Source organism: Apaloderma vittatum, unplaced genomic scaffold (genome assembly GCF_000703405.1).
Source record: "Apaloderma vittatum isolate BGI_N311 unplaced genomic scaffold, ASM70340v1 scaffold8363, whole genome shotgun sequence".
In the NCBI taxonomy this organism is placed as follows: Eukaryota; Metazoa; Chordata; class Aves; order Trogoniformes; family Trogonidae; genus Apaloderma; species Apaloderma vittatum.
The window spans coordinates 19,688-37,142 of NW_009707468.1; the positions used below are offsets into that span (position 1 = coordinate 19,688).

Here is a 17,455-nt window from a genome sequence, read left to right on the forward strand (position 1 = left end):
TTGTCAAATACAATACCTTTGCGTTGTCAAGGCCACAACGCTGCCTGAGGATTTTTAATCTTTCCAAGTAAACTGAAGGGCCCACTTCCTCCCCATTTGTGTTTCCTATAGATGAAGATATAGTGTGGGTAGAAGCAGGAACACACGTTCCTTCCATCTGAGGAGAAATTCCTGGAGGTGGGGAGGAGGAAAAAAAACAAAAAAAGAGAGATTAAAAACATCGAGAAGTGTAAGCCTCTTGATCAGTTCCTTGAAAGAAGATGCGAGGGATGAAAAATCAAGCAACCTACAATCTACCAAGCTATTTGCTTTTTTCAGTACAGGTGTTTCAGCCCTTTCATTTCCTTGCAAGAGTGACAACTGAAAACCAAGAAAAGAAATTAAGACATTTAAGAAGTGACAGCAGAGCAGCTCCAGAAGTAGTGCTGAGGCTGAAGACAACAGTGGGGTGAAAGGAAGATGCTGATGTGAATCAGCAGTAACCATGACATCCAACAGAAAGAACTCAGCACTGGCAGGATTAGAAATATCTGGAGTCTTCTATCCTCTTCTAAGTTTAGTTGTAGTTCTGGGGAGACATCTCGCCACTAATTCCAACCCCTCTTTACCTCTCATTTAAGTAACTTCAAGCTGCTGCTTCTAATTCAATCTGAAATAGAGATTTCTGGAAGGCATGTAGAAAGGTTCGCTTTTCTGACATCTCCGCTTCTCATAAATCAATAATTTTTGCTCTAATACATACCTGTAGAAGCAGCAATGCGTCCTTTCCCCTCCCGTTCTGTTTCTATCAGCCGGAGGCCTCTTTCCACATAGCTCTGGAAGAACTGAGAGGAGTTTTTCAGGAAGGGCTCAATGTCTGCATCAGAGTATTTTTTTTTGTATTCATACAGCTCTGCCAGACCCTGAGAGGGAAGAGTTCCTGTGCATTACTACAACTGCTGCATACACCATTCCAGTACCCTCTGTTTTGTAGGAAGGGAGCTCTTACCTCCTTAGTGTTCTCCTTGGAGCCAATCTTCTTAAATATTTCTGCCAAAATATCATTAACTTTGGCCTTTGAAGCCTTTTCCTCCTAAACAAATAAATAAATAGGAGACTTCTGAAACAAAGTGAATAAAAGTGAGGGAAGGTAGATGAACCAGTAGTGCCCTCAGAGCTGCTAGCTGGATACAGAGCTTCCAAAATGAAGAAAAACCTACTCGCTTCAAGGTTTACATAGCCACTGTTTACCCAGAATGAGACATCATCAAGCTGTAGGACTCTTGAGAAGCCAGTTTAAAACTTCTGGTTAACTGTTAGTAAATCAAATGCAGTATTGGGCAGTATAAAACCTATTAAGCACACCTGAATATCCTGGAGAGCACTGCACCCTGGGATATACACGGAATATTCAGGTCATAACAGAAACACACTGCAAGTTTCCAGAACAGTCATAAAAAAAAGCAAAACTAGAAGAGCATTTCTAACCTTAGTTGCAAGTTGGAAAGGCAACTGCTACGTCCCATTCCACAATCACAAAGTTAAGTTTGTTTCTTAAATTGTCTTACATTCCCTCTTCCTACCAACATATTTACATTACTTACTATGCGAGAAGCCCCTTTTTCTGTATCCTTATCCGTTTTGCTTCCAGTCTGGTCCATAGAGTGCTTCACTACTCTACACAGGTGAGCCTCCAGCTCAGACTCGTTTTTGTTGTCTATCATTGTTAAATGATCTAAGATCTAAAAGGACAAAAAAGAGATTAAAAAAAAAAAAAGAAAAACGAAAAAAAAAAGCAGCTTTAAAAGTGCTTAACTAGTGACTGCTCTGACCTTGGGCCCTTTCAGCTTGCACAGGGTGTGAAGCAGAGTCTTCAGTGTCCTTATAGGAAACTCACTCTTACATTGTTTCAGCTTCTCTTTGGGAAAGACCTTCATGAAAATGTGGATATCCAGTAGAATCCGATCCAGATTAATGCTATTAATGGTTTCCGGAAGGAGGCGCACCATTCTCCACAGACACTGGAATGAGAGGCTGACTTAAAGCAATACAACTCAAGGAAGCAGCATTTAATTACACGAGGAGAGATTACACAAAACTATTATTGAGCCACTTTGCTCTGTTGCCACATACAGACACACATCGTATCTGTCTGCTCAAGCTATCTTTGTTTTGGTCCATACTTTCTCTTTATAACAAGCCGCGTCGCATCCAGATTCTTCTTTAGAGCTGATGCACAAAAGTAGCGCTGACTTCTCTACCAATAACAGGAGATTGAATGCTTGATGTGAAGAAATTTCAGCAGATAATATATATATATATATATGCTATGTACACCCTCATACAGCATAAGTTCTTTAGGTTTAACCTCATTTAGAACACCTAAGTTGTCTTTAAATCATGCCAGTTACAAAAGGGTGTTGTGTTATAAAAAAAGATCACACTCAGGCTTTACACGCAGACATTTGCGTGTTCACTTTCTTAGAAATGAAAATACAAGCCAGCTCCAGCCTAGGACTGTCTGAATCCACAGTACAGTGCTGTGTCCAAGCAAAAAAAGTCAGCAGTTGATTGCACACCTCTGTATGGAGTTCGTATTAGCGTAAGCAAGCTTCTATAAACTACTAGCAGGTGTTAAGCTCCCTCCTGGAATATATGAAGTCATTGTATGTAAGATGTAATTAGAAGATTATAGTTATAAGAAATATTTCAAGTTACAGTCACCAATTTAAAAAAACCCCAAAGACTATTTTTTTTTTGTTCAGTTAAGTCTATTCACGTAAACCAATTAAGTTCGAAACCACTACTACAGGCTCACCTTCATGACAAGTTCTGAAAACTTAGGAGAGCTGGCTGTTGCTAGCAGACTGTCTTGGAGCAAAACAAGCAGAGCACTAAAAGGAATAAATTTGTAACAGTTACACATGAAAAGTGCTACAGACACAAAAAAGATGCCAACGCCCCACAAAACATCACATCATAAAATTGCATTTAGTCCAGTAGCTCATGTCACGTATAACGGTTATTTCTTTTTTTCTAGTATGTTACAAGAGTTTAAGAGCTGCTAATGCTTAATTACAGAGCATACAGAATCATACTAAGCTGCTTCATTTAACTTGTGCAGTCAAGTTTTGATCACTCTGATGACCTTTATTAGCTACAGACGTAATTCTTTGCTTATAGAATCACTAACAAACTCGGTCACCCTTCAAGTAACACACAAGAATGGGTGAAGAGAAGCAGTAATTGTGCAATTTTCACTACATACCTCAAGATGTTGGTCTGGTCAGACTTCTCCAGAACTTTCACTACCAAAAGGTTGACTGATCGGATGACCTGCTCACCCTCCTCCAGGTCTTCAACCCGAGAATCCAGCATTAATGTAATAAGACCATGCATTAGGTCCTTCAGAACACCAGTGGAGGCCTCTCGAGCCAGACTCTCTATCTGAAACAGCTACGAATCAAAGACAATGTTAGAAGTTTTCCCTGCATGCAATGCTTTAATACAGGAATTTCTTTACTCTCACTACACTGTCAAACCACTTAACATCCCCCTGTGCCTTGAAACATTAGACAAGAAAAATGCAACTAGCAAGAAAGTTTTTTCTACTGAGTGACTTCTGAAAACACTTAGGCCACCAACTCAGCACTCAAAAGGTAAGGAATAATAAAACAGAGCTCAATAAAGGGTTAGAATGGCTGCATACTGCAGAAGTAACAAACAGACCCTCTTCCCTTCCCCAATTTATCATTCCCCATTCCCTCTAAAAGGTACATTAGTGAGAGGATAATCAGAAAAAAAACCTATAAATGAGATTTGATAGTAAGCCAAGCTAGGTACAAGACAGACATTCCACTCTCCTGTGACTTCTGCACAGAAATTATTCCCTCTTTTCCCCTTAACTTTTAGGGCAAAGCCTTACCGAGATCATGCTCCCAATAATACAGCTGTAAAGTTTCACTATGTCATCTTTGTCTAGCTTCTCATCTGCCATGTGTGTATTGTAGATGAGCCGAAGCTGCATAAACGTAGCTATTAGGAATTGGTCGATGTGGCCAGACATAGCTTCTGCTTTGTCCTCCTGTCTGAGAACCTCATCAATCTAAGATTTAAAAACAAAACACCCAAGTAAAGTCAACATAATACAAACAGTGCAAATGAATTGTATTTCAAAATCTTTCTAGAAAGAGATCTGGCCCTGACCAATACACTTGCCAAGGCACTTGGCAAATTCTGAGCTTTCACCTGAGAGCAGTAGCCACAGGTTTCTATTGCTGGTCTCAATGCAATCCAATACAACTATTGACCTTTCAATTGCAATCCTAAACAAATGAAAACATGAAACACTGCATAATGGAGTCTGCAATTAACAGCTTTATGAAATCTTTTGGATTAAATACTTCTAAATAGTTAAAGTCACACTAGAAATACGTAAAACCTATGAGGGAAGACAATTATTTTGCTGAGAATCCGTAAACCAGTTTCCATTTAAAAGTTAAGTCTCACTGTCTTAACTGGCCTTTCCAAATTCATAGCACAGATACTTGCCAAACAGAGAAGCTTTTTTTTTCTTTTATACTGTTTCTGTGTTAAGAGTCTATTCCACATCATCCACGCAGAATTTCTATTGCTGAAGCGAGTCAGATGGCCCCTGTGCACTTTGTTTTGTCATCAGGGAGATTCTGAGCAGAGCCCATGTCACCCGACATGACTGCTCCGCCACAGTGCAACTCATCACCCTCGCAGGCAAACACAGTGTGGTTGGGTGCCACCCTAATTTGCTCACCTGTGTCAGTGCCACCCTAATTCGCTCACCTGTGCCAGAGCCTGGATGCTCGTATTGATGTCACCACTGGCTACTTGGGAAATGACAAAGTTGATAGTAGAAGCTGTGTTACTGTGCATGTCATCAAAGTGTGGGGACACAGCACGGATTCTAAACAGTTGGAAAAAAACAAAACCAGAATTCAAAACCAGAATTAATTCAAAACCAGAATTAATTCCCAGAATTAATTCAAAACCAGAATTCAAAACCAGAACTCTCTGGAGAGATAGCTTTGATTTACACTGAATCGCTATATTTCAATAACAGTTTGCAAAGAAAAAGGACTTTAGTCTTCACAGAGGATACTCAAGGAAGTAAGCATTCCTTTTAACGTGTCTATTGCACTACTTGTGAAGACACTAATGATGTAATTACAAACTCATAACCCTTTTTCTATAAAAACACATCAGCAGAACTCATTTTTTTCATTAGAAGTAACTTCTCTCCAGATTCCAGAACAGTACAGAACACCACTGCTCTTGCATCTCTTCCCATTAGCTGGCATTACTTTCTTGCATAAACAAGTCTTAATGTAGAAATTATCAATTCAGCTTCTCAAACGGGTTTTTAAGTAGCCCTACTGGTTTCACTTAGGATTTAAAATGAGACTCACTTGGGCTCAGGAATCAAGACTGGCTCAAAGATGTCATCTAGTTTGTGCTGTACGAGTGCTGGCATCTCACATCTCACAGTACCGTTGTCATTTTCGATTTCATCCAGATCCAGCTGAAATTCCCGCGGGACTGTATGCGCTGTCTCAGAGTGACTACCCATGTTGCGATTTTGGCTACAGAAACCAGGAGAGAGCAGTTTATTATGCATACACAAGAGGAAAGCACTAGCACTAGCATCCACTGGTAGCCCTAAAGCTCTCATAAGAGCACAGATTTTGAAGTTCTGATGTTATTCAAGCCCCCTAATAACCACTTTTGCCTCTCCCCTAGCCATTAGTAAAACAAGGTTTTGTAGGCCAGCTGCTAATTACTTGCCTTCCTAGTTTCTCTTATAACCCACCACAGACCCCCTGCATCTGTGACAGGTATGCTTCGCTTGGTTTTGAGAGATACCTAGCACAGTTTAAAGCAGTATTTAATGGAACACAGCACTAGAGTTAATGAACAGCTTTTTGCTTTTATTTTTTTTTTTTTGAACCTATGATTCCCAGCACCCCTGATGACTTGTGCTATGTATTTGCTTTTTCAAGGAAGTGTTCTTACACACAGATCTCAACTGAGAGTTTTATTCCAAGGTAATGAGCAGGTGGCAAAGAATAGTTGTTGAGCTTTTTTTTCCTGCTAGTGTTGCCCCAGGCTCTATTATTCACACATGCCCATCCAGTTCAGTGCTGTACATCTGCCCTAATAAAGTGAGAACCGAGTCCAATCAACACCAAATTTAATGTAACACATAGGAAGTTCTGCCAATATTTCTAACAGCTCCTTAATGTGGAAATGCCACATTTGCCTGCAGTCTGAACCACAGCCACCGTGGCAGAAACCCTTATTTTTTGCCTCTTTCTTTTATTTAAGTCAGAGACCTAGAACTGGCCATGGTAAAACCTGTCACCCTGCGGAAGTGATGACCAGGATAGAAATTGAAAGGCACAAGAGCCTTGCTACCAAGGAGTTAGTGGGCAGTACTTACATCCTATAAGTGCGATACATAATTCTGTCCATGGAGAAGCAGTGAAAAAAGGCACAAGACCATTTAGAAAGATTTCAAGACAGACAAGACAAAAAAAAGTTTCACACATTTTTGCACTGTATTATCTGGCCAATTTTCACAACATGCAAAGATGATGATACAGGAACTAAAAAAAATAACAACGCCAGACATGATAATAGCACAGACACTTTGCAGTCTATAAACCATAACATTACACACTTGAGTTTGGAGGACATATCCTCAGCTGGTCCCTTCCGCAGCATGCCAGCATTAGCGCTGATGTTTTGAGTCCGCTGAGGTTTCTCCTCTGCCTGTCTCACTGGAGCAGCAGATGGTCTCTTGGCTGACCGTTTTATTCTCTCCTCCAGCATGCTCATGTCTTTCTCAGAAAGCTGTAACACACGACACTTTGACTCAATTTGAGCTGTACAGATTTTAGAAATCTTGGTCACCTCCAAGAGTTATACCACTTACTACTGCAGACTGGAGTTAGCTAATACCAGAGGTAGCAATTGTCAGTTCTACCATCCAGTAGCAAATAGGGCCCCCTCTGGACTGCCAGATGCTACTTCAGGAGCTAATTAAGTCATACTGACGAGCTGTAATATGGAACACAGATATTCCTAGCCTACATAATCTCCAAGAAACAAGGAAACTTGAATTCAAATTATGCTACTATCATGTGTTTTTAATTGTTGCTTGTGTTGCTGCAAAAAACCGCTAACCAAAACAAAAAAACCCCCATGCACCTTTCTACATCCCCTATTAGGCGCTTGGGCAACGATTTAACACCACGGACCCTGCCACAGAAGCCAGAGTCCTTCCAGCACCCTAACCAAAACAAAAAACCCCATGTACCTATCTACATCCCCTATTAGGCGCTCGGGCAATGATTTAACACCACAGACCCTGCCACAGAAGCCAGAGTCCTTCCAGCAGTTAAGCTGAACCATTCAATATCCTCACAGTTCAACCTGAACACAACTGAACGCTCTAACTCATGTAGTGGAAAGAATCATATTTATCTGCTTACCTACAGGGACCAAAGGTTTCCAGTAGCTACCTTTGAACAAAAGTAGCTGTGACAATTTTGTGGGAAGCACTCTCCAGCATCCCTATGATTTGGAAACCTTCCTGAAAAGCCATACATTTTGGGACTAGATGGATCATAGAGAAGCTGAGAAAGTCATGATTCAAAGGGATTAAATGCTTCTGGTGCTACAGTTCTGTTCTTGAAAATACAAAAGCAAATGGACTCTGCAACACCGAGGAAGAGGCAGACTGCACTCTGAACAACAGTTAAGACTGGAATCTAAAATGTTAATGAAGATGCAACATTAATTCTCACAGAGATGGTTACCATAAGAAAATAAAAGTCATACTAAATTTCAACATTTCAGGTAGCTAGAAAGAAAAAAATAGAAACCAAAAGAAGACGTAGCCTTGCTTCCCTACTTATCATACTCCACAAATCAGCCATAATATCCATCCAGAAGCTTATATAGGCACTATGGCATATAACAAAAACTTCTTGCAGGCATTAATATATCTATTGCATTCCAATCAGTTTAAGCGCTGCTAAAAATGTTACCAAGACCACAAATTCAGAGAACAGAACAGGAAAAAAAAAGGTCTAACAGCTCTCAATTCAGGTTAGAATTCAGCATACTTAATCCATTACACACATTAGTTGTAGACAACACAGTGAACTACATTCCCTCTGCTGGAGACTGCAAACTAAGTTTTGCCACCTTTAACTTTTACTGTGTTTTAGATGACATGGCTAAGTATGATTTCCAGAGAACAAATCAGGAGCAATACAAAACAAGACAGTACTGACATAGACTTTCAGCAATGGAGTGCAATAAGATAAAGCAAACAAACCAAACTTGCCAGACTTCAACTGCAAAGCAGGCACCAAAAAAAAAAGAAAGAAACCAAGAAAAAAAAGCAGCACCAAGAGTACTTGATGGAGCCCCAACAACTTGTCTTTCATGGCCAAATAAGTTATCCAAACACCACTCTAAAATCACAAGAGTTACCTACACAGTTGACTATAAAGCAAGTTAATGTTTATAAACAAATTAATTCCCAGAGCAATCAGTGGTTTTTTCTCATTTCTTCCAGTAATGTTTTTCATTCATGGACGCTCAGGTTATGTATTCCACAATCTGGAATTAACCAGATAATCATTAGAGGATCTATGGTGTAGCAAGTTATTTTCCACACTACAAAACTCTCCCGACACCGAAAGCAACATGTACTGTGACCAACCACAAGCAAAACAGTGCTTATCTCCTACAAAAGGGTAAGAAGTAAATAAAAAAAAAATAATTTAAAAGTCTTATTTCCAGTTACACTCACGTTTCCAATCAGCTTGAACACTTGATCACCATGGACATTATAGACAGTCACAATGGTGTTCAGCGCAGCGTTGCGCACAGTGTTGTCCCTGTCACCGATATGAGTTGCCATTTCTTTTAAGGCTTTCCCTGGAGTTGGCTGGCATACATTCATGCCATACGATTCAACCAGACATCCAAGCTCTTCCAGGCATTCTAAAGGAAGAAAACAAACACGTGCACATTCGAGTTTAAAGCTGCTGGGAAGAAACCCCTCCCAACTCCTGTGTTACACAACTTGAACACAGAGAAACATCAATCACAATGCTGATGAGAGATATACTCCAGGTGACTTATGGGATGAATAGTAAACCAAAGGTTCAGACTACTTCACACAGAGAGAATCTAAAAGCTGTCAATCATCCCTACACCCTTCAAATATTTCCCATTACTATCTATGAGGAATGTCACAGTTAATTTCACATCTAAGTTGCTTACACAGTTATTAGCTTGCAATGCTGCACTATGTATATAATTTAACTTTCTGGTTATATCGGGATAAGATTATTTGCAAGGTGACCGGGGAGTTGTTCCAAACATACACACCATACCAAAAATAATTTCTACTATAAAGCTGAGACACATGTACAGCGTGTAGAGACATTTCTTTCCGAAGTTTTCATCCGACTGACTCCTTTAGTCACTTGGACAATAGTATTGTCACTGTTCTCCCCCATACTATTTCACTATGACAACAAGCCTACGATTGCTCATCTTCAGAAGGCATGAAGACACCAAAAATAAACACTTACAAGCATTTGCATAGAACGCTATACATGGGCACATCTCACATTTCAATGCTTGGTTTCTCAAGATGCAAAACAAAGCAATTCCAAGTACTTCGCAATTGCTCAGTTCAACATGCCATTTCCCACCTGCACGCTGTTTGGAGTTTTTGGATTTTGTCCCCTCCATGATGAAAGTGAACATCTTGCTGGCTGGATAGATGAGACACATCCTATTCAGAATGGCACGCACATCCTTGCGGATGACATCTTTCGGTTCTCCTACCTAGCAGGAAAGTCAAAAGAAAGATGGGAAAAAATACAGAATGCTTTAAAAAGTCTCACGATATTGTTGATTAGACTAAGTGTTACGAAACCCAGAATTATTCTCAATGCAAAAATCCTTTCTGGCAAATGGCTTTTAAGGGCAAATACTCAACAGAGAATCACAGAATCATTTAGGTTGGAAAAGACCTTTAAGATCACCAGCTGTCAATCTAGTACTGCCAAGTCCACCACTATTCCATGTCCCCAAGTACCATCTTCTAAACACCTCCAGGAATGGTGACTCAACCACTTCCCTGGGCAGCCTGTTTCAATGCTTGATAGCCCTTTCAGTGAAGAAATGGTACAATTTGAGGCTGTTTACTCTCATCCTGTTCACTTGTAACTTGAGAGAAGAGACCAACAACCACCTTGCTACAACCTCCTTTCAGGTAGTTGTAGAGAGCAACAACATCTCCCCTCAGCCTCCTTGTCTCCAGGCTAAACAATCCCAGTTCCCTCAGCCGCTCTTTGTAAGGCACGTGCTCTAGACCCTTCACCAACTTTGTTGCCCTTCTCTGGACACACTCCAGCACCTCTCTGCATTTCTTCTTGTGAGGGGTCCAAAACTGAACACAGATTTTGAGGTGCGGCCTCACCAGTGCCCTGGTCCTGCTGGCCACACTATTCCTGATACAGGCCAGGATGCTGTTGGCTGCTTTGGCCACCTGGGCACACTGCTGGCTCACCTTCAGCCAGCTGTCAACCAATACCGCCAGCTCCTTTCTACCAGGCAGCTTTCTTGAAACCCATCCCCAAGCCTGTAGCGTTGCGGGGCATTGTTGTGAGCTGGGGCAGGACCCAGCACTTGGCCTTGGTGATCCTCATACAATTGGCCTCATCCCATTGATCCAGCCTGTCTAGGTCCCCCTGTAGAACCTTTCTACCCTCAAGCAGGTCAACATTGCACCAGCTTCATGCCATCTGCAAGCTCACTGAAGGTGCACGATGCCCTCATCCAGATCACTGATAATGATATTCAACAGAACTGTCCCCAGTACTGAGCCCTGGGGAACACTGCTCGTGGCCAGCCGCCAACTGGATATAATGCCATTTGCAATATATTTAGAACAAACATATTACAGTTTGATGGTATTATGGTATATTCCTCAAGAAGAATAAGGTTAGTTTCTGCAAAATGAACTGTACCTTTAGAATAAGATATGGGATGAAAGAGGATGCTTCATTTTCAGTAAGGTGATACTCTTCTTGACTCAGCAAATTGAAAAGCAATTTAAGGTATTCAAGTGCTTTCATCAAAACACTTGTGTTGGTATCAAAGAACCGCAGGGTAAGCCATTTTAAAACCAGATCCAGGCAGCTGATGACTCCATCTTTTTCACTCTCCAAGTGCTTGAAGGAAAAATAAGAAAAAAAATTTGTGCAATATGAAACACATTATTCAGGAAAGAATCAGAAAATAAGGAAAAGCTGTGCATGATATGGCAGCCTCTACTTATTGGTTGATTACTAGAATCATGATGTATTCACTTTTAGCTTGCACAGCTTTTTGAAATCCTAAGAAAAGTCTTAAGTGATGAAACTTTCATTTTCTCCCAAGAAACAGTATTAATATCAACTTCATCACTCCTCTGAAAATTATTTCTATATATGTTAAGGTTCCAGCTTCACAGAACAATGACCACTGGCTCCTCAGAGAACTCCTATTTGATTTTAAATCCAGCAGAATCTTTCACAACAAAGAATAATTCCACACAGCTTCATCTAGTACCACAGAACCAAACTCACCTCAATCATAACAGCCAGTGCTTTGTTGTGGTGCTGAAAGTCTGCATGAAACATCTCATCCTGTAGCCACTTGGCCACACAACTGGACATCTGAGTTTTTAGCTGCTCAATATATTCATCACGGGGTGTAGTGAAATTCCACTTCAACACCTGTAAAAGGCAGTATTTGGAAATCAAAGCAAGCAATACCTTTTCTTCCTGAAAGAATCTGGAAATTCCACCTCTTTTAATTCTGCTTTGAAACCTCTTTTCAAAGTTGTCTCATTATCAAGAAGTAATGGGAAAAATTTAGTGGTGTTTGCTCGCCTTGGCTTAAATGACATATTTTCTCTATCTGCAATGGTTATCTTTAGGCTATTATATTAATTATTATAACTTAAAGTGGTTGGTTTTAAGCTATATATAGGCTTGTTTATGAGCAAGTTACAAATAATGTGTATGCTTTAAGCAACAGAATTTCCCTGCAAAAGACAAGCTTGACAAGCAGTGTTGTTCCAAATAAGTGTATTAAAGGATTTATCCTAAAACTCTGAAATTAGTCAACTGTTTTCAGGTAAAAGCTTGGTGATGCTTCACAACTGAAGATCATCTCTTGGAAGTTACAAAGAGGCCTGTGGCTTTTGTAAGCATGAATAAATGCACAAAATTTGAAAATTACAAGAGAAACACCACAGTAAAACAGATACTGCTCTTTGAAAGTCAACTGATGAACCAGATAATCGATCCAAGGGATGGACAGAGACTAGCACTTTCATGCCATAGCATGTTTCATTCTAAATTAAACCGCAAAAGAACATGTTAAAATTATACTCCTTCAAAACTTGTGAATATACTCAGATTTTTCTCACCTTCAGTCCTTTCTCATCTTTCATCCTCTGTTCTTTCCCATTTGGGACTATGATAAAAATAGGACCTGATTTATCATCGTCTTCCTTTAAATTAGGCTTGCTTAGCACTTTCTTCCCCTGTACACCCTGAAGAAAGCAAGATATTAACAGGAAACACAAGACATATATATGCCTGAATCCCAGTAATTGCAAGCATTAGATAACAGCCAACCTCATGCTGCCTACGTGTACAAGAGCCAGAGAGAAGCTGGAAGAATAATGTTGATTAGAATTTTGAAAGTGTGTGCTCTGCTGCTGTGGAAGCAATACCCATGGCCGTGTGCACAGCAGTACCCTGTGAAATATTACACATCACTCTCAACCGGTGCGCCAGTCACCCACGCACATTCCTAAAACCCAGTGTGGTACCTGTTTGATAGATTTGCTCTTTGTCAGACTGGTGCTGCCTTTGCTGAGGCTTGTATTAGCTTTAGACAGGCTGGTATTGCCCTTGGACATACTGCTATTAACATCTGACTGCTGTAAATAAGCCACAGAGAAGGCTTTGTTGTTAGATAACTATTTACTCATCAGAATTATCACTCCAAACCTTTTAATGTGTTCACAGCAAAGGCATTAATGCCAGTATCAGTTTTGACAGAAGAATAAACTGACTTAGGCAAGTCTGCAACATCCTTCAAGGTTTGTTCTGTTCATTCCTGCCATGAGTCTGGACCTACATCAAATATTCTCATTACAGCATTAGACAAGGGAGGCAATGGGACTGTAGAACAAACTTTTTTTCCAAGTTATACATCTAGGACAAACTTCAAAGTTAATAGCAAAAAATTACTGTAAAAAACCCCAGAAACCTAACCAGTAATCAGTTTAGATTATTATGCATTTAAGCATCTTCCTTCCCTTTTTGCACTTACGACTGAGAACATTTTACCCTTCATAGTGTAAAGGAGAGATAAATGTATTTTGATACACAGGTTCAAACTGGACTGTTTGAAGTATAACATTGAAACTTCAATGGTAAGAATGAAATCACCATGGTGCAAAACCAAGGAGGCCAAGCAGACTTAGACTGAGATGCTAACATGATAGCATTTTTGACAACATAGACTAAGAACTGAATAGGTAATGATAAAAGCACGTAAATCAAGTGATGCTCTGTCATTTCAGAACTCAAGACAAACATAGAGATTCTCAGTAAAAGCAGTCCCTAGCAAAGGTTATACTCTTCTACTCACTACATCAATGAACCACAGCTACTAACTTCACAGAACTAATTTTATACAAAATGCTCTCAACATACCTTAGCTTTAGAGGAGGCTGCTCCTGCTTTGGCTTTTTTGGGATCCGGCTTGGATTCCATGGTATTGGAATCCTCAGCAAGAGCTGGAGAAACAACACACCATATCAAATTACCAACAAGTCCATTTTAGGTCAACATGCTTTTCCACTCTTAGGACAAAAGAAAAATCCTTCATGGATACAATATGCTTACCACACAGGGGTCTGAGGATTTTAGACCCAGAGAAGTACCTGAATTTCTAAAAAGTTTCTAAAAAGTTTTCATAATTAAGATCATAATATGTTAGCAAATTAGTCATTATAAATGCACACGTGCACATACTGGGCAGGCTAATGTCTGGAGCTGTAGTTGCACCCTCTCTGAGCACGCCAGCTAGCCCAGCAGAGAGATAAAGCAGGACTGTTTCTTCACATCACTTGTGCCCTTTTTTGCGTCAGCACAAGCATTCTGGTAGCCCCACAGTAAACAATACTAAGGAAATAGTCCAGACAGAAGCCCACGTATGATAAAATCAGGTTAGTATTATCAAAAAACCCACCCCTCTAGTCCATGGGTTATAGCTTCAATACTAAGTAGGTATTTTCAAAGTGCTGACAGATGGTTGTGTGGAAAAGAGAAACCCTCCAACACTGGAAGTTGACTCAACTGCATATAAGACCAGAACTCACTACCTTACACAGCTGTTTGTAACCCTAGCTATATTGAATTCCTCTCCTCCTGCCAAGTATGGTTCTTCCTCTGGCATGTCTAAAAGCTTCAAAAAAACACGCAATTCTTTTCTCAGTCATTCCTCAGAATGTAAAAGAGAAGGTACCTGATGCAGGTTGGAATTTGGCTGGAGCTGTTCCCCCTAGAACTCTGGAAGATGCTTTAGCAGGAGGAGCTGGCTTGGCTGGCATGTTGGCTTTGGCTTTTTCAAGCATGACCAGTACCTGGTCTTTGGAAGTCGGCTGAAGAATAGAAGGGAGGAAGGAAAAAAAAAAAGTAAAAAAGAAGAAGTGATATATTTGGAAAGATGAGTGATTACTAATACATGCCACAGACAAGGAAAATGACAGTAGTTTGAAACAAGCTATCTCTCCTTAGCATATTCCAAGACATGGACATCTTCAGATATTTCTGTTCTGAGATAAAACACCTTTCCATTAAGTTTCCAGCAATCTGCTCTAGGTGAGCAGTCCTATGACACTAACAAAGTGCCCTAACAGTGATTCAGCACTCAGGGGTCCATAAGCTACACCAAATTCCCAGAAGCCACCCTAAAGCATGTGTTCAAAGGTGTACAAGTTGGACAGTTGGTATGAGAAGCTATTTGAAGATACCTTTTTTTTCAAAAGAAAAGCAGAGTGAATAAATGTCAAGCTCCTGAAGTGATAAACCTGTGGTGGCAATAGTCTTTCTGAAGTAGAGAAAGCTCTAACAGCCTTCTGATACTATTTTCAGACCCCTTGAAAATATTCAATGCGGGTAAACTTGCATGACTCGAGACAGCGCATCATGAGATTGTGAATGTGACTTGTTAAGATCCACTCATTCAAGGTCGTTACCTAATCTTAGTGACAGAAATACCTTCAGTTTGCTGGTGGCTTTTGCCATCTTCTCAAAGCCAAGATGCATCATAAAGAACGGGAGGGCATCCTGCGCCTTCTTACGCACATCCCCATTTCGATCTTCAAGGCAGGAGTACAGGTGAGGCACACACAAGAGTAGGTCAGAAGGAACAGAACGGAGGGTAGGCAATTTCTCAGCCAACCAACCAAGAAGCTGAAAGTTTAAAAAAAAAAAAAGTTTTTGAAGAAGTGTTCACAGTGCTTTGTCAAGTCACAAGAGCCTGAATAGCAGTGCTTCACACACCTCTGCGTAAGGAAAACAACTCACCCCAGCCTTTGTTCCTAAAACATTCTTAATGAACATCAACTTTCATGTCAGCATTTAAAAAAAAGTTTAAGAATTAAGTATGTGGAGCTATCTTAAAATGTGGAAGACTGGTTTCTTAAGCGTGCACAGGCTCTATCTTCATGTTGAAAGTACTACCAACATTTCGGCTGCATTTTGTCAGACTCAAACATATCAATACCTCCACTTCAGTTCTAGTTTTAATTACCGTGTGTTAATTTGCTCTACTGGTTAAGTAGCTCTTAAAACACTGACTGATCAAGACAGGCAGAAGTTGGACTTCGGAGGCACTGAAATCAGAAAGACATCTATCATCTAGGAAGAAAGCTCGTTATCAGCCTTTGGAGGTTTAACAATTTCGTATCAGTATGAGGACACAGCTCCTTGTTTACTCGTGTAATGGCAGCATTGTGTCATTTCAGTCTGCACAGACACACACAGCCCACAGCAAGTGAGGTTATTTTGATCAGACGCACATAAGGAGATGTTTGCTTAACAGAAGCCTACCTCTTGTCTTAAGAAAGGATTTTCTTTTTTGAGCTCCTCAGACAGGTCTTCCCCTTCCAACCACTCTTTCATGCCAGTTTGTTCAGCCCAGGCGTTCACAGTAGCTAGTGCAGCAGCACGAACGTTATTCTGTAGCAAGAATAAGATTTAAGAATAATCCTAGAGAAAGGTCAGATTATAATAGAAAAAGCAATAGATTCACCATTCTCATGAAAGGAAAAGGTTTTACATCACAGGCTTTGAAATCTCTATTTTTATTCACTGCTTGAGAAGTCTAAAGATTCAGAATTTCATTTTAGTGACAGTAACAGATGAGCAAGACTCAAAGTCAGGAAAAGGGAGCCCTCTAGTTCCTACCAACTTCCATCTGCAGTGGGTTTTTTCGCCAGTAAAATTTAGAACAGCAGCCTTTGCCAAAGCAGCTATGTGAAATCACAAGAAGTCAGATGAAATACTTGGCAACCACAGTTCTTCAAATCTTTATCAATATAGACATGACTCCATATATATGGCTCCTGGAGGCTGAACTTCTGAGGCAAGCTGATAATATAAGAACCATTTAAGCTTCAGTATGAATCAATTTTAAATGCAAAGGTAACATCCAGGTATGTATCTAAACAAGTGAGCATCCTTGCAAATAACTTGTCCCATCTTTGATGTCATCGAGGAAAACAAAGAAATCATGTGCTGCAGGTAAATAAAGGCTCATCAGCCTCCCTGACAAAGTCTTGGTTTCCATCACCCAAACTTAATTTGTCTTCACTCATGCTACAAGTTGTTGATTTTCCTCAACTATTCAGTGGGTCCTCTAGGAAGATTTTGAAGTAGGGTCCAGAAAAGATCCTCCTCATCTTCAAAAAATGTCACAATTGGATAAACTGGGTAAACCTTGCAGTAACTTTTTTGATGTATTGTTTTAACAACGTCTGAATCAGTACACAATCCTCTGCCAGCACTATACTAGCATTATACATTTTAGTCTTATATATTTTAGAAACAGTATAAGTCAATTACAGTTGGTCTTCTCTTTACACCATGTATTTAGAACTGAGAGGAGCTTGCTTTTTCCTTAAGATAATTGATAAATAAAGAATCTGACTTAATCACGTAAAATCTCAGTTCCGTAGTGCTATTAATGAGAAAATAATACCAACAGATTTTTTAACTAGTCCTAGTCACATTCCTAGTTCTTCCATCGCTTGGGACAGGCAGATCCAGTTTCCTTTTCCTAC

General features: G+C 40.1%; 1 protein-coding gene across 1 annotated transcript in view; it reads right to left on the reverse strand.

The window, feature by feature from the left end:
• Window positions 1-17,455, reverse strand: part of CKAP5 (cytoskeleton associated protein 5) — a gene marked incomplete at its 5' end in the record, with an annotated part of 40,582 nt that overhangs the window by 1,896 nt on the left and 21,231 nt on the right. The window contains 20 exons of the mRNA XM_009866207.1: window positions 17-171; window positions 743-902; window positions 989-1,072; window positions 1,584-1,721; window positions 1,812-2,000; window positions 2,798-2,873; window positions 3,248-3,435; window positions 3,905-4,084; window positions 4,798-4,918; window positions 5,421-5,594; window positions 6,692-6,864; window positions 8,837-9,030; window positions 9,750-9,885; window positions 11,073-11,276; window positions 11,673-11,822; window positions 12,521-12,646; window positions 13,821-13,903; window positions 14,635-14,770; window positions 15,390-15,584; window positions 16,224-16,352. Of these exons, the coding sequence (XP_009864509.1) occupies window positions 17-171; window positions 743-902; window positions 989-1,072; window positions 1,584-1,721; window positions 1,812-2,000; window positions 2,798-2,873; window positions 3,248-3,435; window positions 3,905-4,084; window positions 4,798-4,918; window positions 5,421-5,594; window positions 6,692-6,864; window positions 8,837-9,030; window positions 9,750-9,885; window positions 11,073-11,276; window positions 11,673-11,822; window positions 12,521-12,646; window positions 13,821-13,903; window positions 14,635-14,770; window positions 15,390-15,584; window positions 16,224-16,352 (2,991 nt within the window). The remainder of the gene's footprint in view (window positions 1-16; window positions 172-742; window positions 903-988; window positions 1,073-1,583; window positions 1,722-1,811; window positions 2,001-2,797; window positions 2,874-3,247; window positions 3,436-3,904; window positions 4,085-4,797; window positions 4,919-5,420; window positions 5,595-6,691; window positions 6,865-8,836; window positions 9,031-9,749; window positions 9,886-11,072; window positions 11,277-11,672; window positions 11,823-12,520; window positions 12,647-13,820; window positions 13,904-14,634; window positions 14,771-15,389; window positions 15,585-16,223; window positions 16,353-17,455) is intronic.